Genomic DNA, 19,081 nt, shown 5'->3' on the forward strand with positions numbered 1-19,081 from the left:
GTTCTTTAATTAGCATTTTTGACTATGCAAAACCTCATAGCTTTGTTTAGCTGAACAGCAGCTTCTTTAAACTATCCTTACTATCCCTGATAGTTTTACTTCCAGTATTTATTAATCTAAATTTATTAAACTCAGTTTGAGTCAATAACTTTTAAAACCCTTTTAAAACCAGTTTTCCCCACCTGGAGGTATGCCGTACTGTGAGAAAACAGCGTAGAGCAGAAGTTTGGGGTAGGAGCGAAGAGGGTAAGAAAAACTGAAACACGAGGCTTGCTGCTGCAGCAACTTCTCTCCCTGTGTCTGTGCTAGCTTATGTTGTAGCATTAAGACCTGTATATGCTACAGACCTGAATAATTACTTGCTATGTAGTTGTGGGGTTTTTTTTGCTGCTGTGGTGTTTGCCTTCCCTTAGAGGTGGCAAGCACAGGCATTCCCTTGAGCCTAGGGAAGGGATGGCAATAGACAGGAGACTGTTTGGTTTGAAGTGTGGGATTTGTGTGGTGTTTGGGGGTTTTTTTATTAAAAAAAAATAAACCTAAGAATGAGAAGAGTGGGGGGGGGGGGGATATTGTTCAGAAATGTCTGATAATACCCCAGAATTTCTATGCGAGTTTTAGCTTGTTCAGAGCTGACATCTCTCTCCTGTCCTGATCAAAGACACATTTCTTGTTCCCACCGCAAAGAATACTAAATTCTGTAAGGAATGTGAGCAGCAGAATTCTTCTTTGCAGGGCGTAGGTTGTACTTGATATCCCTGCATCTGTCTAGTCCCAAGAGGATGTGAACATCCTGACTAGCAGGTTGTACAAACACTTGTGCAAGTTACTGTTCACATGAATAGTCCCCATTGACTTAAATGTGGATACTTCTTTTTTGGGGGGGACACACACACGCAGTGAGCTGAACAAGTCCATCTGTGGCAGATGCAATTTAAATCATTACTGTCCCCAACCTACTCCCAGCTGTTCATTCCTACTGTTCTTTCTCAACGGTTATTTCCTTCAATAGCGTCCCCTCAGCAACATTGCTATAATTTTGAGTTTGGGTAGAGCAGATGGGAACAGTTTAACCCAAATCTCTGCTTGTGATGGTGGTGTTTGTAGGCTTGTGCCATAAGCTAAGTTATCAATTTGTCGTTGAGTTTGCAAGCCTGAGGCCTTACTTGAACTGCTGAAGGTGAAATACAGGAAAATGCCTACTTCTCCTTTGACCACTGGGCTTAAAATATTCCTATATGCTGCATGTGCGATGCAGATCTGACTGTCCTTGGCTTCAGTGGTGCTCACAGGGCATGAACCAAGCCCTCTATTCCTGGCAGAAGGCTGCCCAAGATGGTACTTTCATTGCAGCTTTGTCAAACTTCAGCTATGCTTTTTCTGAGTTATGTCAAGATGTCTTTTTATGGCTGTTTATTTCTCCCACACATACCCCTTTCAAAAAAGGGGAATTGCTTCCTATCTCCCTCCTTGTCTTGGGGGCTGAGATATCGTGCCTCTTGTCCACTTTTCCCCCCAGGCAAACCCGTGTCTTACCGTGATCAGCCATCCCATGTGCTGTTACCACCCGGGTGAGGGATGTGGTGCAGTATCTGCAGGGGGCTCCAAGCCAAGTTTCACAAAGGTGTAGAAATGGATAGGGTCAACGGCTGCATCTCAGCTTCAGAGGCCCTGACTAATCCGGCAGTACCAGACTGTTCAGGAAACCAGGCTTCCATGAGCTCCAAGTCCAGTGTCTGTCCTCTGAGCTGTGTTTTGACAAGATCCAATAGTGAAAGTCTTTCCCTTCTTGGTAGCTCCAACATATCTTAGCCTTGACAGGTATCCAGAGACTTTTATACCAGCTGTTCTTCCTGCTGTGCAAATTCTGCCCTTTTCATTCACGTCAGGTCTAGGAATTCCTGAGTAACCACCCTAGGCAATTTCTTCTGATGCATTTTGTACATAACTCCTTCATAACCATGGGGCCAGTTCCTTTGGAGGAACTGGGCCCCAACCCAAAGCCCTCTCTCTCCCAGGAAATCTCGGCATTTCCTCAAAGACAGCTTACTCACCTGCTGGCCACCACAGGCTGCCAAAGATGCAGGAGACAAATCCCTACAGTGGCTGCCATTATTGGAATATGCCCTTCCTGCCCAGGCAGGACGAGGTCAGAAGGAGAAGGCCTGTTCAAATGCTGAATGTAGCCTCGTGTGGTGGTTGCAGTCAAGCTGATAATGCCTGTTCATGCATAGATGTCAACTAGCAGCACCAATGTAGCAAAGTTGTTGTGCCAGGTCCCTCTACCTGTATTAGGAGGCAGATGATCACCTTGACTGGTATATCCAGTGTCAGATTCACCTGCTAGAAGTTGAACTTCTGGAAACCTTTAATGATGCTGGAAAGCTTAAGTTGCTTTGGTCTGGCAGGCGCTGCGACAGATGTGAGCCAGCACTCTTCTTTGTGAAGGGTTTGGGCTGGGGCCACCACCGCTGCACCCAGTGTTGGATGGCTCTTGTGTGGAGGGGGAAGTTTTAAGTATTGTAGGAGAGAGCCCATAATGTTAGTATTAACAGTAAAGGAAGATGGCCTTACCATACTCTTAGCAAATTAGGTATTAGAAACCAGCAAGAAGCAGCTGAAAACCAGCCTGAACTTATGTGTATAATTATAGGGAGGCAGAGATTGCTGCACCCTGAACAGCCCAACTTGCCGCAGTCACCAGCTGCCCCACAACCCCGCAACCAGCCATCTCTGAAACTATCACAGTCCAAAAGTGGAAATTCTGCTACGGACATGTGCAGGGGGCAGATCTCTGGGGACGCCAGAGTCCTGCCCGACATCATGTTGCTGCCAGACTGGTAATCTAGTTCTTTAGGATTTAGGAGATTACATGCGTGGTTTATGATTTTTGAATCATGGATGTACCCGCTGAATTAACCCTTGCCCAGCAACAATCTGGTATCTTCTAAATTTTATCTGTTTGTATTCAAATAAATAATATCTAACACTGGTCATGTTGCGTAGTGTGGGTTACTGTCATAACTGATTGCAACAACTCCAGCTAACACTTCCTGAGGGTATCAAGGACTATTTCTACCCTGCAAGAGCCTTCTCTAAAAAAATTGCCAGTGTCCAGATGCCTGCAGGTAGTTTTCTGTATAGAGTTTGGCTTGCCTGCTGTAACTCCAGGAGATTTCTCCCCTGCACTGCTGAACTGCTGCCTTGACCTTCACAGCAATGACTTCTTGATCTCATTCTGCAGAGGTGCTCCTTGTGCTTTACCCAGCTTGCTGTAAGGGGATATTCTGAGATTACTCAGCCTGCTACCATCAGATCTCTTCCTCCAGCCCTTCACCAGCAACCTACTTCCCTTAATTTGGTGCTTCCTTAAACAGTGGTCTTAAAACTTTAAGTGCTCAATTGTATAGATGTCCAGTCTCAGGCCTGTATTACAACACATCTTGGAGAATCTCCAGTTACCACCGATAAGAAAGTTGCCCATTTTGAGGCACTCAAGTTTGAAGATGTTTGGATGAAGTCCAATGCAAAAGGTAAAATGACTTGTGCTGCAAATCAAAAGAATTGTAAAGACGGATAAGTAAAGCCATCACCTTGTTTCCCATCTGTTCCTAATATGGATGCCGAAGTAGCACCATCCCCAAAACATGTCTGTGTATTTGTGGACATAAGTGTGTATACTTGCACAAAGGTTTGTATTTTTAACTGCTGTAAGCCACTGACCATTAAAATAATGGCTACCATTCATGAACGTTGTACTTCTATGTTTTTAGAAGGCCCATCTCCCGTACCCAGGAGAGTGCTGGTAAAACTGTGATTTACTCAGAGCATGAGTGGTGCTGGGAGCGAAGCCCAGCTTCCCCCTGCCTCCCCCCCTCCCAGCAGCATCCGCTAGCCTGAACTGCAGCAACAATCTGCGGATGGGTCTGCATTTAAACTTGGTTTTATTGATTAAGTAATCAAACAATTCTGATCTGCTGTTGGTGAAACACTCCACCCTCAGCCATGCACCCACAGCTGCATTCTGGCGAACAGATACTTTGCCAAGCCAATGCTTTTTAATATTTGGAGTGCCTAAAAATGCTAAACATCAATACAAACTACACCTGAAATGTTTTCAGTAGCAGAAAGCCACAGGCTGCATACATTTTCCAAAGAGTGCACTGAGGCCAACTTTGGGTTTGTTTCTCTACTGTAATATATCAATTTCCTAGGTTCATAGTGCTGCTTTTCTAGAAAATTGCTGAAATTAATTTTAAATTACTTTTTCTTTTAGGTGCAACTCCATCTTTAAATTTTTTTTAGGTATGAAAGAAGATGGGAAAAGGAATGTTTTTCTGGGCCTCCAAACAGAGGAGCATATCAGCTGTCGCCTTGCGAGAGGCTGCAGGTACGGCAGGAGGCTGGTGGTGCTCGGCCCCTGCGAGGTCCCTCACCCTTTGCCAGAAGGGGGAGAAGGCAGCCAGCACTGGTGCTCAGCCTGGCCCTCCTGGCTGCTCCCAGAGTGTATCCAGCTGTTCCGGTCACTCGCTTTTGATGATAGAAATGTTAGATTGGGCCAAGTTTCCTACAAGGATGTTACATGACAGCATACTCTCCAAAGCGCTCCCCGCTGCCCCCAGAAGATCAGCTTTCACTTATTCTTCTCCCCAGTCGTTCACCTTTCCTGTCGTAGATTTGTTTCAAAGAACCATAAAAGAAAGGGTCTTCAGTCGAGTAATGGAGTGCCACTGCGCTTGCATCGTGTCGCAGCGCAGTTATTCTGGCACTGTGTCCAGCCTGGTTTAACAGTGCCGTGCGGAGGAACCGAAAATGGCACGCTTGTGCCACAACTTCACTTGTAACAAAGTTGTCTCGTAGAGGGTATTCCTGCTCTGCCACGGTATTACACAGTCCAGACTGAGTTTTGTCAATTTGCTATTCTTAGTTTACCAATTTATTTAGGCTTTATATAGCTATTTCCTAGACTAACAGTCCTATAAGAACATTTATAATAATCTATGTGCTTTCCAATTTTTCTTCTCTGAGCGCCTTACAGATGAAATTAGTTCGGAGAGGAAAGGACTTTGAAAAGACGGGCTGTGCTGTGGCTTGGCTGCTGTGAACCATGCATTTGAAATGGCAGAAATGTGAGCCAGGATGCTGAAACATTTGGATTTTGGATGGCAGTTCTGCATTTGATTCTGGGCAGCGTGGGGATTTGCCTGTGGGATCAGGGCTTCATAGTTGCCTTTCGCGAGCATTCCTGTGCAGATCCCACCGTCAGTCACATGCTGGGCTCTGCAGTCCTGGCACCACTCGAGAGCACTGCTGTCACCGGAGGACACTTTCGCACTGACCAACAGCTCCCGCGATCCAGCAACAGTTATAAATATTCCTGTGCCCCAGTCATCCTACAGCCCATCCTCACCCACCAGAAAGTGATCTCAACTCATGTATTTAGCATGTCAGGCTTAGCTAATGTTTTTTTTTTAGATTGCTATCTGAAAAAGAAAATCTTTACTGTTTTAAAAGGCAAAATCAACTTTTTAAGCAACTTACTTTGTGAGGGGGCTTTGCAATGCTTCGGTAGGTTTAGTCTGTGCATCGTTTGTTCCCGTAGTTGTCCATCTTTGTTTCTAAGAGGTTTCTTAGAATCAGTCCCTGGGTTCAACCTTCATCAAACAGAATTTCCTCCCATTCAGATGCAATGCTGCAAACTGAGCCCTAGGTCTGTCTGGAGCAATAGTAATAGTATTAAAACTTCAGAACCAAAAGCGTCTGTCCTCCTTTTTGTCTGGCCTTTGCAACTTCCAATCTAAACAGGCCATATGAACTAATCTCTCCTGTCTCGGCACTTTTGTGATGGCCTCCTCCATCTCCTGGAGAGGATTTGATCCTTTCCTGGTGATTATTTTTTGTACTGCAAAGACATCTCCTTAAATGAGGCCTACAATGCCATAGAAGTGCTGATCATGATTAGAAACAGTCCATTTTCCAAGGACCTTATTCCAACGCGATGACATAACCCCAGTAGGAGGGGAAGCATGGAGTGAGGAATGTTAGTAGCAGAATCAGGCCAAAGCTGCAAGACTTGGGATTAGTGCCTGAAATCTGTGTGCAATCTGTGTACAGTGCTGCTCTACACTTGTCCAGCTACGGGAAAACAAGGATTCCTTGTCCCACCAGGAACCCTGGCCGTCTCAGGGGGCCCATTTTTTGGGGGATCTTCTGCAAAGAAGAGCATAACAAAGTTGACTCATCATATTCCTCACATGCTGGCCAGCCCCAGTGTCTTGGAGGTCTGCATGCATCTAGCCAGAAGGCAAAGAGCTTTCTGAAATCATTGCCACCGTTTCCTGGAGGTGCACCAGTTTAAATTGTGTCATCTGCTGAGATGTCTGACCGCATCCTGACTTTTGGCAGCCAACCTCCTGCGAACCAGGCTGAAGCTGTTCAAGAAATTACCCCTTCCAGCTGTCCTGCTCCTCCGCTGAGAGGAGTCGCTGCTCTGTGGCTGAACAAGTTTTCAGAAGCCTAAACAGGATGAAACCACTGTTAGGAAAGTTGTAAATGTGGACTTATTTTGGTGAGAATGCTGTTGTCCTTATTCCTTCTTTATTTGAGTTTTATTATATTTATGTACTAAATTTTACATACTGCAAGCAAGCGAAGAACCAACTGTTGAGCAACAGCACAGAGTAAGAAAACAAATGACATTTTTATCTCCATTATGATTTTAAAAAGAAAAAAGGAAGTCTGATTCTGTGCTGTGGCAAGTCTATTGAAATCCTAGTGTAAGAGGCAGCAGAATTTGACTTCCTAAGCTTGGAGGGAGAAATTTGGAGACTACCAGCATAAGGACTACTACTCCATTTGTAAGACATGGGAGAAAGAGCAAAAATTGCCGAATGAAGCTGAGGCACGTGCATAGCGAAAAGATGTTGCAGCAGTAAGAGTCACATGGCTTGAGAGGCGTACAACAGTTCTGCACACCCACTGTAGTAACAGACAACTTTCTTCTGCTGGCAAAGGCACGGAATTTTTCGCCATAAACTTCAAGAGGTTAGCAAGGGGTGAAATTGCTATTGAAGAAGCACCTCCTGGGCCCATGGCATTGATTAACATCCCCACTAACCTTAGGCATCCTGGTTTTATAGCTCCGCTCAAAATTCCTGACAGAAACCAGCAAAACTATTAACGGCATCTCCTCTGTGTTACTCGTAGGCATGTCCTCGAATAGTGCCAGGAAGGAGTTTGAAGCTGATGGGCTCGTCTGCAGCTGTGAGTGGATGCCGTGGGGCTGGGGGAAAGGCGCTTAAATAGAAGCTCCCAGGCGTGATTTCCCATGTGTTACCCTCCTCTGTGCAGCAGCTCCCCTGCTGCAGGCACAGATAGCGAGCACAACGTATTTCGAACTGAAAACCAGCTGGCAGTACCAGAAAATTCTTTGGTTTTTCTTCATAGTGGTTTCACAGCTGCCATACTTTCAGTGTGAGGCATGGGGAGCTCTGCCATTAGCTCATTTTATAGGAAAAAGTTACATACACAAAACAAGAAGACAAAGGGAATGGATTATCCAGAAGAGGTTTTTCCAGGTGACTGATACATCTAGCAAATTACACCATTGCTTCTTGGCTGCTGGAAGAACATTTCTGGACATTTTATTAGAATAATTAAATAATAAAATCTCTATCTTGTTTAGTGTTACAGCCTATTCTTCCAAAGCACTCTGGCAGCTCTTCCCCTAATCCACTTACCCAGCGTACGGGCCAGCTATATACGCCTGGTTTTCTAAAGGTCACTTTGGCTCCCTTCTTGCCATTTCACTGTAACAAGCATTATTCTGTGATGCACAGCAATTACCATGCTCCCAGAAAATGATGCTGCTTTTCCCATTTCCTCTCTTTAGATAGAATTTACCATATTGCATCCATGTCTGCTGTACAGCCAGGTTCTGCTTCACTGTACGTACAGAGAGATGTGTCTCTCTGACACATTGGTAGTTGGAGGTAACAGCCAACATCAAACTCCTCGAACCTAGAGTTGTCAGAGGATGCTCATTGAGAAGGAAAGTCTGACTTTGCTGTTTGCTTGAAACAGAGGTTTCAAGAAAATTATTGTTCTGCCTGACTCGCATTTCCTTCTTTAGGAGGAGGGATGGTCTGGGGTTTAAAGCAGGGACGGGACCCCAAGCCTCCCTGCCCTGTCCCTGCGCTCACCACAGCCTTCCGGGGTGACTCTGGGCAACCTGTCGAACAGGATAAATAATACTCATCAGGCAGGGATACTTCATTAATAATTTTAATCAAGAGCTTTGAGACCTTGGAATAAAACTGCTACAAGTAGAAGTGAAAAAAAAATACCGTTTTTAGCATGGAAGTGGAATTTGTCTTTAAAAAAAGTTAATAAATCGACTAATTTATATAGTCGGTGGCTGATCTTACAAATCCTTCCTTACCTGAGGTTATGCCATAAATTTATCTCAGCTGTGAACAAGAGGCAGCAAGAAGAGAGACTTGGGAAGAAACTGCTCATGGGGAAAATGCATTTTGCAGGGCATACAGGAATTTATGAAGGCCAGCAGGGTACATAGTAGTTACTTTTTCTGGTGCTATAAATGTGCAAACCTTTCTGAATATTGAATATGTGCTAATTACTTAAAAGTAATTTTTATCTTCTGTTTTTATTAATAAGGTTGAGCAGTTTCCCTGTGTTTTAGACTTCAGGGGAATTTTTTGTTCCGTTTAGCCATTTTTCTGCCATTAGTTTCCACATTTCTCTCATAGGAGGAATGTTTATTTCCTTTTTCGTTGTGTTTAAATACCATCCCTAAAATGATGTAATTACAAGACATAACATTTTAATTAAATCTCTCTTTTATTGTCCATTGACCAATGACAGGCCCGTGGCTGCCTGGCGTTATGATTCATCAGCACGTGTGACTTACCAGTATGGAGCTGAGAGTCTTGGGGGGAGAGGGGGGAATTCCACCAGCCCGAAAAAGCATGTGGCTGCTGCTCCTCGGGCCTCGCATCAGCGCTGGCCGTGCCGGGCTTACGCTGCTGCTGCTTCCTCCCGCCCCCCTCTGCCTGCTCTCCTGGCGTGCGGCCATAAGGCGAACTCGGCCAGGGAACGCGGACGGTTGAAGAGCTTTCCAAGGAAAAAGAGCAGGGGGGCTTTTCTTTGGCCACACTGCTGCACGGTCAGAAAAGCAGCTCCACTTGGCAGGGAAAGGGGCTGCTTAAACGAACCGAAGTACCCCAGCGCTCAAGCCGGCATCGCAGCTCGAGAGGATCATACCCCACCTCTTACAGCCGTATCTCCGGGCCGCAGCGAGGGTCGGAGGGCTGGAGTGCCCGAGCCCCGGGTGGCGGTTGGGGAAGGTGGTGGGGAAGGCGGGCAGCCCTCCCGCGCCGGGGCAGCAGCTGGCTGGTGGGCAGCACCCTCGGGGCCACGCTGGGGCTGCTGAGTGTGGCGGGAGCGGGGCGGCAGCCCGGGCCGTGACTCAGCCGGAGGAATGTCCTGGCGCAGGGAGACCGGGGTGCCCGGCGAGGGTGACGCAACAGCCCGGCTCGCTCCCATCTCCGCGGTGGGCAGAGGCCAGCAGGCATGGCCCGGCTCCTCAGGGAGCAGCGGCCAGCACCTCGCTCGTCCCCAGCCCTGCCCAAGCCATTAAGAAGTTGACTGATAGCTCAGCGCCCCAGAAGACTTTGGGACCACACCGGTGGAAGAGGCTGCTTAAGCCAGCAGAAGTGACCCTGCCGAGGCTGGTGGAGCTGGAGCTTCGCTTAGGGGTAAATCCGTCTCCTGGTCCGACACCAGGGCTTGCTGGGGAACTGTGCTCCACACCAGCACACCGATCCTGCCCCTCGCTGCAGGCTCCCAGCATTAGCACACATGGGAGACACTGCGAGTCTTACCAACTTGCAGCAAAAACATGCTAGGATCCACCACTTATAGTCAAATATATTTACTGTATATTTTTTTAAAAGAAATGTATCCACAGTTTAAGGAAAGACATAAAAACTCGGTGTTTGCCTTTCACTGGGATTTTCTCTAATGCTGTCTTACATTACAAGAAGTTAGATTTTACCTGGCATTCTTTGCGCTCCCACTGAAAATACAGAACTGTTGGAGGGAAACCGGACATTTTTGCAGAGGTACACAGGAGAGACGAGGGGGAAAGGAAGTGCCCTGAGCAAGAGATCTCATCAAATGCGTTTCCTATGGATTCCTCTCTCTTGACAGATCGATTTTTTTAACGGGACAGTATCAAGACTGTCTGTTATTTCAGTGTACACCTACACAAGGTCCTCTGCTTTCCCTTTGTAGTCCTATTCCTGAAGATAATCTGGCTACACCATAAGAGATCTGATGTCTCCTAGGAGAAACCAAGAAGTTCCTGAGTTGAACTGGCAGACATACAGCCCCACTTTCTTCTATCTCAAATGAATTATTTTATGAAACTTAATTACTTAATTAAGGATCTTAATTACTTTTGTGACCTCTATCCTTCTGCCAGGTTTAACTCAAACAAGCTAACAAGTTAAAAAGTCACTGGGACAAGGACTAGCCCAAGTGAGAGAGGGGATGCCTGAGGAGGCCAAGCAGAGGCCTTGCTTCCATGGGAAATGAGGCTGAAATGGTAAAGTTGAGCTCAGTGATGTTGACAGAGAAGCAAAGAGGATGTACAGCATACGAAAGGAGAAGACTGTGATTTCAGAGAGCTTCAATGCATAAGGCAACTTAGTCCATTATAATCACTTTGCACTAATGAGCATCTAGGAGTTGAATCCAAACAAACAGTGCCTTCTGCTTCACAGTGAGTCATTGCTTCCATCCATGGAGGGTGAGGGGAGGCTTGGAGGGCTTCCTCAGAGGCATGTGCTCCACATAGGGTATCATTCACAAAGCTTTTAGTGCTGCTGCTGCTGGGCTTTCTGAATCATAGGGCTATTTCGGTGGTGCCTGGTGGGATGCAGGTCTTGTGGCACAAGGGTAGTGAAATCCGATGCTTCCTGAGTGCAGCGAGATGCCAAGGTGGGGAACCAGCTTTGTCTCAGTGTGCTCCAGCAATGAGATTTGCTTGGTCATTATTGCTCTCGGCTGGATACTGGCCCTTTCTGTGGCCTCCAAGGTCACCACTGGGCTCTATCACAAGTTTCTTCTCTGATTGCTGCAGTCACCAGGAGTCCATAGTTCATTTTCTTGAAAACAAGAAGCCCCTTTCTGTGTACCTGTGACCTGTTCTTCACCACTGAGAAATGTTCTCCATTCTGCTAAACTCATTTCTTTCTCAGAGATTTCTATAAAGTCATAAAATGTTCCTTCTTCAGTCCTTGGTGACGACAGCCAGGTACTGGTCAGTGACCTGCGGGCAACAGCCCTGAGTGCCTCAGGTATGCGCCTTGCAGGTGAAGAGAATAACAAGCACTTCTGATTAATTATTCAGTTTCCATGGCAGTAAGGAGGGTGAGTCATGCACAGTTTTGGGAGTTGTCATCACTGGAGCATCTACCCTCTGTGCAACTCTGGAGCTGGTAACTCTTTCTCCACCTTTCGTTTTACGAGCCTGGGATGTGCAGTGCAGAGGTCCTGTGTGGGTGGCTGAGGGTTCTCTGCAAGGGCACAAGGTTAGGACACTCACAGCAGTTTCGTGGCCTTGTGCAAGTGTTAGAAGCAGCCTGCTGAGCCCACGGCAGTGCTGTGGTCACTGGCACCAGAAGATGTACTGCGTGCATGCACGGCTACGTCTGCTTGCAAGGTGAAGGAACCCCATGCTGCTATTGGCCACAGCAACCTCTCGACACTGTGTACAGCTGCGAGGACGCAGACCTCCGTTTGGGACGCTGAGAAGGGCATGTGTCCCACACAGCGTGCCGTGACACGCTGCAGTGTCATGAAGGCTGTTTTGGGATACATTAAACCATCCTGATGAGAAGGATCTGAAACTGCTTAAGTCCACCCCAGTCCATGAAGCTGCACAAGAGCAGCAGGTGCCCAGAAATGGGGCCATCAAGACATTCCCGTGGACTTAAGCCAACCATAAAACTGTGTCTTGAGAGTTATCCAGTTTAGGATTTGTGCTATTAAGTCCCATAACAATTTTCACTTATTCTAACTGGTTACTTGTTCAATCATAAAGCAGCACATACAGTGCTTGAAAACCGAATTGGGTAACAGCTGACTTCTTAAATGTGAGTATGCAAGAAATGCGAGTATGCAATACAGGTACCCCTTCCTGGGTCCCACACTGCTGGCACTGAACAGGCAGTAAATGAGTGGCCATCGGCTGGATAAAAGTCGAGTCTAATAGACTGGCTGTTTCAGTCAGTGGCAGTGGGGAGTCCTGAATGAGTGGCTGTAAGGAGCTGAGGGGTAACATAGCTCCAGGTCAGTGATTTCAAGGCTGATGGGCTGAATTTTGAATATTGATGAATGCAATTCAGTCTCAAATTCTGCATTTAGAGAGGGTGGGAAGTAGCTCAAAAAGGAGATTGAAAACATAGTGGCTCCTCTGGTCAACATGGTGGCATATAGTAATGGAGAAATGGGAAAAAAATCCCGTACCCCTTACGCAATGCAGTATGAATGTATATGTACATATATATACACATGCATGCTGACAAACACTAGTTTGCTGGTTTCCGCCAAGGTACTATTAGCAATTCAGGTGTTTTAGGGAGCGATGGCTGACTGGCCACCACGCAGGCTGGGTGCTCACACCTACAGCTGTTTGACATCCTGCGTGTTTAGAATCCCTTGGTTTTCAGACACAGCAGTCTGGGCAGCAGAAAGCCGCACATTACTGACAATCCTCTTGTCCGCTTGGATGGGCTGGAGACAGAATGTTCCGTGTTTGGTGTGCCGAGCCTGAAGCCCAGTCCAGCTCAGGACAAGTGAAACACTCTCGGGAGGGCTGTGCGCCCGTGTTTTCCTGTAACTCATCTTCCTAGCTTTTAATGCTGGTCCTTCTGCCCTATGTGTCGTGTCCCACCCCATCGTCCAAGCAGCTCTTTCAAAACCACCCAAGGTGCCACCTCTGCGTCAGGTCCCCCGGCCTTTTCCTACAGAGGCCGCGGGCAGCTGTGGCAGCAGCACAGCTCCCGTTCCAGGGGGACAAGGGCCACAGCACACAGCGACGACAAAATGCCCCCGATGCCGGCTTGCCAGGCGTCTGTGGACGGGCAGACATTGCCTGGCCGTGAAGTGTGAACGGGGGGGGGCTATGCCAACGCAGTGGCTTTAAAGCAGCAGAAAGCACCCGGGCACTGGGAGCAGCACCGGGCAGCCGTGGACGGCTCCAGAAGCGACCGTGCCACCATCGCACCCCGACCTGACGCGACTACCGGCTGCTGCTGCTGCTCCACGCTGGGCTGAGGGGCTGCATCGCCCCTTCAACAGCCACCGACCCGCCGGGCTAGGCCTGGGGCCGGCCCAGGGGCGACGCCGAGGGCTGCGAGGCCGAGGCGGCCGCGCAGGGACGCGGCGGGAAGGGCGCTGCCAGCCGCACCCCCGGGGCAGCGGCGGCTCCTCTCCCCGAGGGCAGGCTGCCGGGCTCCGCCGCCTGCAGGCCCGGCCCGGCCCGGCCCAACCCAGCCCAGCCCCGCGGGGGGCGGCCCGGCGCGGCGCGGCCCGGCCCGGCCCGGCGGCACGTGGTGGCGGCGCGGCCCATGTGACCGGCCCTCCCCGGCCGCCGCGGCTCATCCCCCGCCCGGCCCGAGTCCCCGCCCGCCTCGCCCCCAGCGCAGCGCAGCGCTCTCCTGCGTGCAGCAGCCCCGCACCGCAGGCAGCCGCCACCCCGGGACCCGGCGCCATGGTAAGGGCGGCGCGGCGCGGCCGGGCGGGGAGGGCGGCGGGGGAGGCCCGCGGCGGAGGGGGCAGGGGCAGCGGCAGCGCGGCCCGGCGGGACGCGGAGCGGAGCGGAGCTGAGCTGAGCAGGCCCGGCCCGGCGCGGCGCGGCCCCGCGGCCTCCGGCGGCCATTTTAGTCTAATTTTAGCCGGGTGCGGGGGGAAGGGGCGGTGGGAGCGGCCGCGGGGCAGGAGCGGGCGGCAGGGCGGGCCGCGGCGAGGCCGGCGGCGGGCGGTTGGGGCCGGGCGGGCTGCGCAGCGCTCCCTGCGGCATCGCCCGGGTGTGCGAGTGCCTTGCCCGTGCGTGTAAGGGGCGGGGGGCCGGCCGGCGGGCGCGGGGAGAGGGGCTCCCGGCTCCCCCTCGGGGCAGCGGCTGCTGCGGCCCGCCCGGGGCCTGGGCCCGAGGAGGGTCCGCGGCCGGTGGGGGAGCGATCGGCTGGAGGCGCTGGGGCCGGAGCGAGGGTGGCCGAGAGCAGGGCTGGAGGACGCGGGGCGGCGGGAGGCCCGTTCCCCGGAGGCGAACGCCGTCCCCGCGAACAAAGCAGGGAAAGGGGGCAGGCGGGCTCCCTCGGGGACAAAGCCGGCGGCTCCCAGCGAGCCCTGCACCTGCCTTCCCCAAACCGCCGGCTCTGGCAGCGCCCGCCTCTTCAGCTGCAATTGTTGGAGCGAGAGCAAGGGCGCTGCAGATGGATTTCCCTCGATCGCTCGCTCGCAGTGGGGTTTGCTAAATTGTTTTCTTTTTGCCGTGAGCTCCTCGTTTGCCCTGTCAGTGTTTTGTTTTCTTGCTGGTTTAGGCTCGGGTTTTGCACGGCTTGGAGCCTTGTGGGGAGCTGTACACATTGTAATTGGTATTTTTGGATGAAGGAAGAGCGATCAAATAATACTCGTGCAACTACAAAGTAAAATTCAGGAGTTTTTGAACTGCAGTGTTGAAGCTGACACAATGCAGAAAACATTTTTGCTGCTTGGAGAGCCTTACATCACCCAACAAAATGAGAGTCATGACAGTGCTGGATGCGAGCTGCTGCTGTAGCGTTTGTTCCACTAAAAAAAAAAAAAAAAAAAAAAAAAGCACCCTCCATCCAAACGCAGAACTGCAAACTCCTCTCCTATGTTCAGTTCCCACCACCCCACCCCTCACTCTCCTCCTCTCCCCAAATAAGCCAAATGCATGATAAGGTAATGGAAGACTGCTCAAGTAGTACCGTTGTGTGCCTAGTTGTGTAAAACTGCTATCCAGAATCACAGCTGAAGATGCTGAGATCTGCAACAAGAGGGTACAGAATTTACACCATCTTTATATCTTCTGCGTCTATAGTCATCCTGCAAAGATGACTATAAATTCATAGTGTGTTCAGGTTGAGTACATACTTTTATTCTCACAGGGGCAGGCAGACTTCTTTATCTAGCACTGTGGGCTATCATCTTTTCTAGTGAGTGTTAATTTTTGCTGTTTAAATTATTCCTTTGATCTCATTTTACAGGCTTCTGGAGTAACAGTGAATGATGAAGTCATAAAGGTTTTTAATGACATGAAAGTAAGGAAATCTTCAACCCCAGAAGAGATTAAAAAAAGAAAGAAAGCTGTTCTCTTCTGCTTAAGTGATGACAAAAAACAAATAATTGTAGAGGAGTCAAAGCAGATATTGGTTGGTGACATTGGAGATACTGTGGAGGACCCCTATACAGCCTTTGTGAAGTTGCTACCTTTGAACGACTGCCGATACGCTTTGTATGATGCCACATACGAGACAAAGGAATCTAAGAAAGAAGACCTGGTATTTATATTCTGGTGTGTAAAAGCAAAGCTTGCTGTAAAAATTGAGCATTTGGGAGTTAACATTGGATGACTGAATAACTGTTTTGTGTGGCTTTCTTCTTTCCTTTAAAGGGCTCCTGAAAGTGCACCTTTAAAAAGCAAGATGATCTACGCAAGCTCTAAAGATGCCATTAAAAAGAAATTTACAGGTATGGACGTAAAAATGTTTTGCTCCGTAATTGTAATGCTGTTTAGATGTTGAGGTTCTCACAAGTACATTGTTGTCCGTCTGTCTTTCAGGTATTAAACATGAGTGGCAAGTAAATGGTTTGGATGATATTAAGGACCGTTCAACACTTGGAGAGAAATTGGGAGGCAACGTGGTAGTTTCACTTGAAGGAAAACCCTTATAAAAAGACAGACAAGTGCCATCTGGATCTAAGGAGCTTCCATTTCTGCAGCTCGTTCAATTGGAATAGTATTAGCCTCCCCATCCCCTTTCCGCCTCAAAAAATACGTCCCTTCCCTAATGCCCCTGAAGGAGATGTCATTGTTAAGCAGTCTACCAGTGATTGCCATTAGACTGTTTAATCCTGGTAGTTTTATGTAGGATCCAAGGAATGCTTTCACGTCATACTCTTAGCCAAAACTGACGTTGCAGGCATTCCTTGCAACATGTACAATGAATGTGATAGTTAATGTGAATAGTCTAGCAGACAGCAAAGGGTAAGCTAATTGAATGCCTTGAAAGTATTGTCCACTGGTCGGATGGTAGACTTTATACAGTATTACTTACAGTTGCACTTGATTGCAGTTCCATGAGGCTCTTGTGCATTCATACACCTCACCTGCCTTGACAAGCCTATTTTTGTGACATGGCAGCACACAACACTATGCATTTAAAGCACTTTTTTGTAATATGTTTGACCCGCCCCCCCCCCCCCCCCCCCAAAGGAATGCCAATTAAGTTGCTGTAACTGTGTCATCAAATTATTGTAGTACCTCAGTTTCATACCTGTTACATGCATATCTTTATAAATGAAGTAGCTGTTACGATGCCTTTTGTTTTCCATTGAATGTACACTACTGAACAGGAGTAGAAGTTATCTGTTTACCATGTGAGTCTTGAAACACTAAAGTTTTGTAAAACATCAGTCATGGTGGCAATTTCTGTATTAAAAAGAGCCTTAAATGGAACGTTGTTTTTTTGAGATCAAAAACTGGCCACGTTGCAATAAAACTTGTGGCTTATTACAGAACGTTGCCTTGTTTTCATTGGAAAATACAGTTTTTAAGTATGTTTAATTTAACGTATTTTAAATAACTTCTGTGGAAAGTATTGTAAAGATAAACAATCATTAATCTCATCTTAAATAATGCAAGTTTTTCATTCCTAATTGTGATTTAGGCACTGCTTTACAATACTTTGTGGCTCTGTTCTGATCATTCAATAAAGGACCTGATCCTAGTTTACTGTTAAAGTGAAGAAGCTACCACTAGTAGAGACCATTAGTTCCATGAAACACTTGTGTCAGAAACGTGAAAATACAAGGTAATTAACCACGCAGTGTGTTTCGTACCTGAATGTTCTTAAAGTTCTACACGTCAGAGTAAAACCTTGCACGAAATCTTACAGCTCGCTCTCTTTTTCAGTAAGATGACATGTGATGACAGTTATATGTGGAATATGAAGCTGGTAATTTTTTGCTTTATCGAGTGTTGCAGTCAAGATGGACTTGGTACAAGAAACAGCCTAAATGAACCCTTCTACTTGTTAGCTTCTATGTAAATAGAACTGGAAAGTGTTTGCCACTACTGAGGCTTGCACTGGGGACATGTTTTGGCAGGGAGCCAAATAATGCTCTCCTTATAGAGAATTTGATCTGCTCTATGTGAGCAATCCTCCGTTAGCCAGAGCTATTTATGGCAAACACATGCTTTTGTATCTTGTCATCGTTATCCACAAATGGCAAAACTGGACATGATTCTCCTGGTATGCATAAAGGAGCGCTGTTAGGCAGCCACTCACAGCTGAACTGTACATGCTGCTAGAAGGAATGCTCTTTATCATTACCTTATTTTAAAAAGTTGGTAGAGTAGAACTGTTGAGCTTTTAAATACGGGCCCTTTATGTTCAGTCCATCGCCCTTTTTCAACAAGGAAGCAGATAGTAATCAAAATCTTTTCTACTTTTTTCTTTTTTTTTTTTTTTTTGTTTTGATAGTTCAAATAACCTAGTGGTACTGTGTTTAGGTTCTCTTGTCCTGTAGAACTTTAAGACTTTGTTTCAGGCTTCTGGCTATCCCTATGACTTCACACCTCATTGTGTTAGCTGTTCTATGTAGACTAAACTTTACTAGAATTTAACTAAAAAGGCATGATGACCACTGACTTACTAAGTGTATTAATGAGTCTTGGTTTTGTTCTACAAAACTCTCCTTTCAGGTACCTTTTAAGGTTGAGAAGTAACTGATGGTATGCATGTTGTCTAGATTAAAAAAAAAATCTTTTTATTCTTCAAAATAGTCTATTTCTGGTTATTCATGTTGTGTGCAAAGCCCAGTTTAATGTAAAGACCTACTTTGTGCTTTTATGTTTGACTTGAGTTCAGTACAGTATAATGAAATGATCTTTTAAGTAATTTTTCACAAGATATAAATGGTTTCTTTAGAAAAAGCCAAAACTGAAAAGATTAAATTTTAATAAACCATTTGAATTTCATTTTAGACAGTAAACTTTTTAAAGCAGTACTGTGTTTAAATTTCTTGTTTGTCTCTGCTGCAGTTTGGAAAGATGTCTGTGGCTTCTAAGTTGAATATTAAAGGTTACTTTTTTTTTTAAAACTAGCTTAGGTATATATTCACTCAGTCTAAGTAGATACAAAATTGAAGCACAAACTGTATTTATGTAAGATTCCTACCAAAACAAGTTTTAGATCGAAAAGGATCATCCTGCCTTCAATTTGTTCTTAAAATGACTGACTGATGTGAGGTCCAATTCAGATGGCTTGCTTTAAAAAAAAAAACACAACAAAAACCAATAAAGTGCTACAGAACTGTTACTGTTTGAATTATAAAACACATGAGAGACAGCTGGCATCTGTTCCAAGATGGTTTGTCAGCTGTTGTTTTCTGTCATTATGCAAAATGGTGAGGGCCTCATTGTGCTTGAGAAGTGGAGGAGAATCCTCTCAAGTTGAGTATCTTCTGTGTATCTTCTGTGACTTTTGGGTATCTTTTCTTCAGTTATTTTATTGATAAACAAATGTTAAATAAAATTTTCATGAGAGTAGCTTGTGCAGAAATGGCATTTTTCTTCTAAAAATACTTCAAAACCAGCAGTTGTTTTGTTGATTTGGTAAATCCTGGAAGAGGTGTAGGCAGATGGGTTTGATTTCTCTGAAAAGGGAAATCAGTCCAGGACTGGGGTGAGTAGGTGAGGTTTATGCTTGTGGCAATTTTAGAAATGCAAAGCTTAAATTTATACGTACTC

The 19,081-nt window shown here is 46.9% G+C and overlaps 1 protein-coding gene across 1 annotated transcript; it reads left to right on the top strand.

Moving 5' to 3' along the window:
- Window positions 1–13,771: 13,771 nt before the first annotated feature.
- Window positions 13,772–17,346, top strand: CFL2 (cofilin 2). The gene is made up of 4 exons (XM_086462191.1): window positions 13,772–13,798; window positions 15,315–15,622; window positions 15,722–15,798; window positions 15,890–17,346. Exons 1-4 carry the CDS (start codon window positions 13,796–13,798, stop codon window positions 16,000–16,002), a joined length of 501 nt encoding a protein of 166 aa, XP_086318317.1. The 5' UTR covers window positions 13,772–13,795; the 3' UTR covers window positions 16,003–17,346.
- Window positions 17,347–19,081: the final 1,735 nt, after the last annotated feature.

This window comes from Leptosomus discolor, chromosome 3, assembly GCF_034619465.1.
Source record: "Leptosomus discolor isolate bLepDis1 chromosome 3, bLepDis1.hap2, whole genome shotgun sequence".
NCBI lineage: Eukaryota > Metazoa > Chordata > Aves > Leptosomiformes > Leptosomidae > Leptosomus > Leptosomus discolor.

Excerpts from the sequence above, each read along its gene's own strand:
- CFL2 (XM_086462191.1), top strand. Across the intron at positions 15,623-15,721 it reads GACCTGGTATTTATATTCTG|GGCTCCTGAAAGTGCACCTT; the intron begins GTGTGTAAAAGC and ends TTTCCTTTAAAG. Across the intron at positions 15,799-15,889 it reads CATTAAAAAGAAATTTACAG|GTATTAAACATGAGTGGCAA; the intron begins GTATGGACGTAA and ends TCTGTCTTTCAG.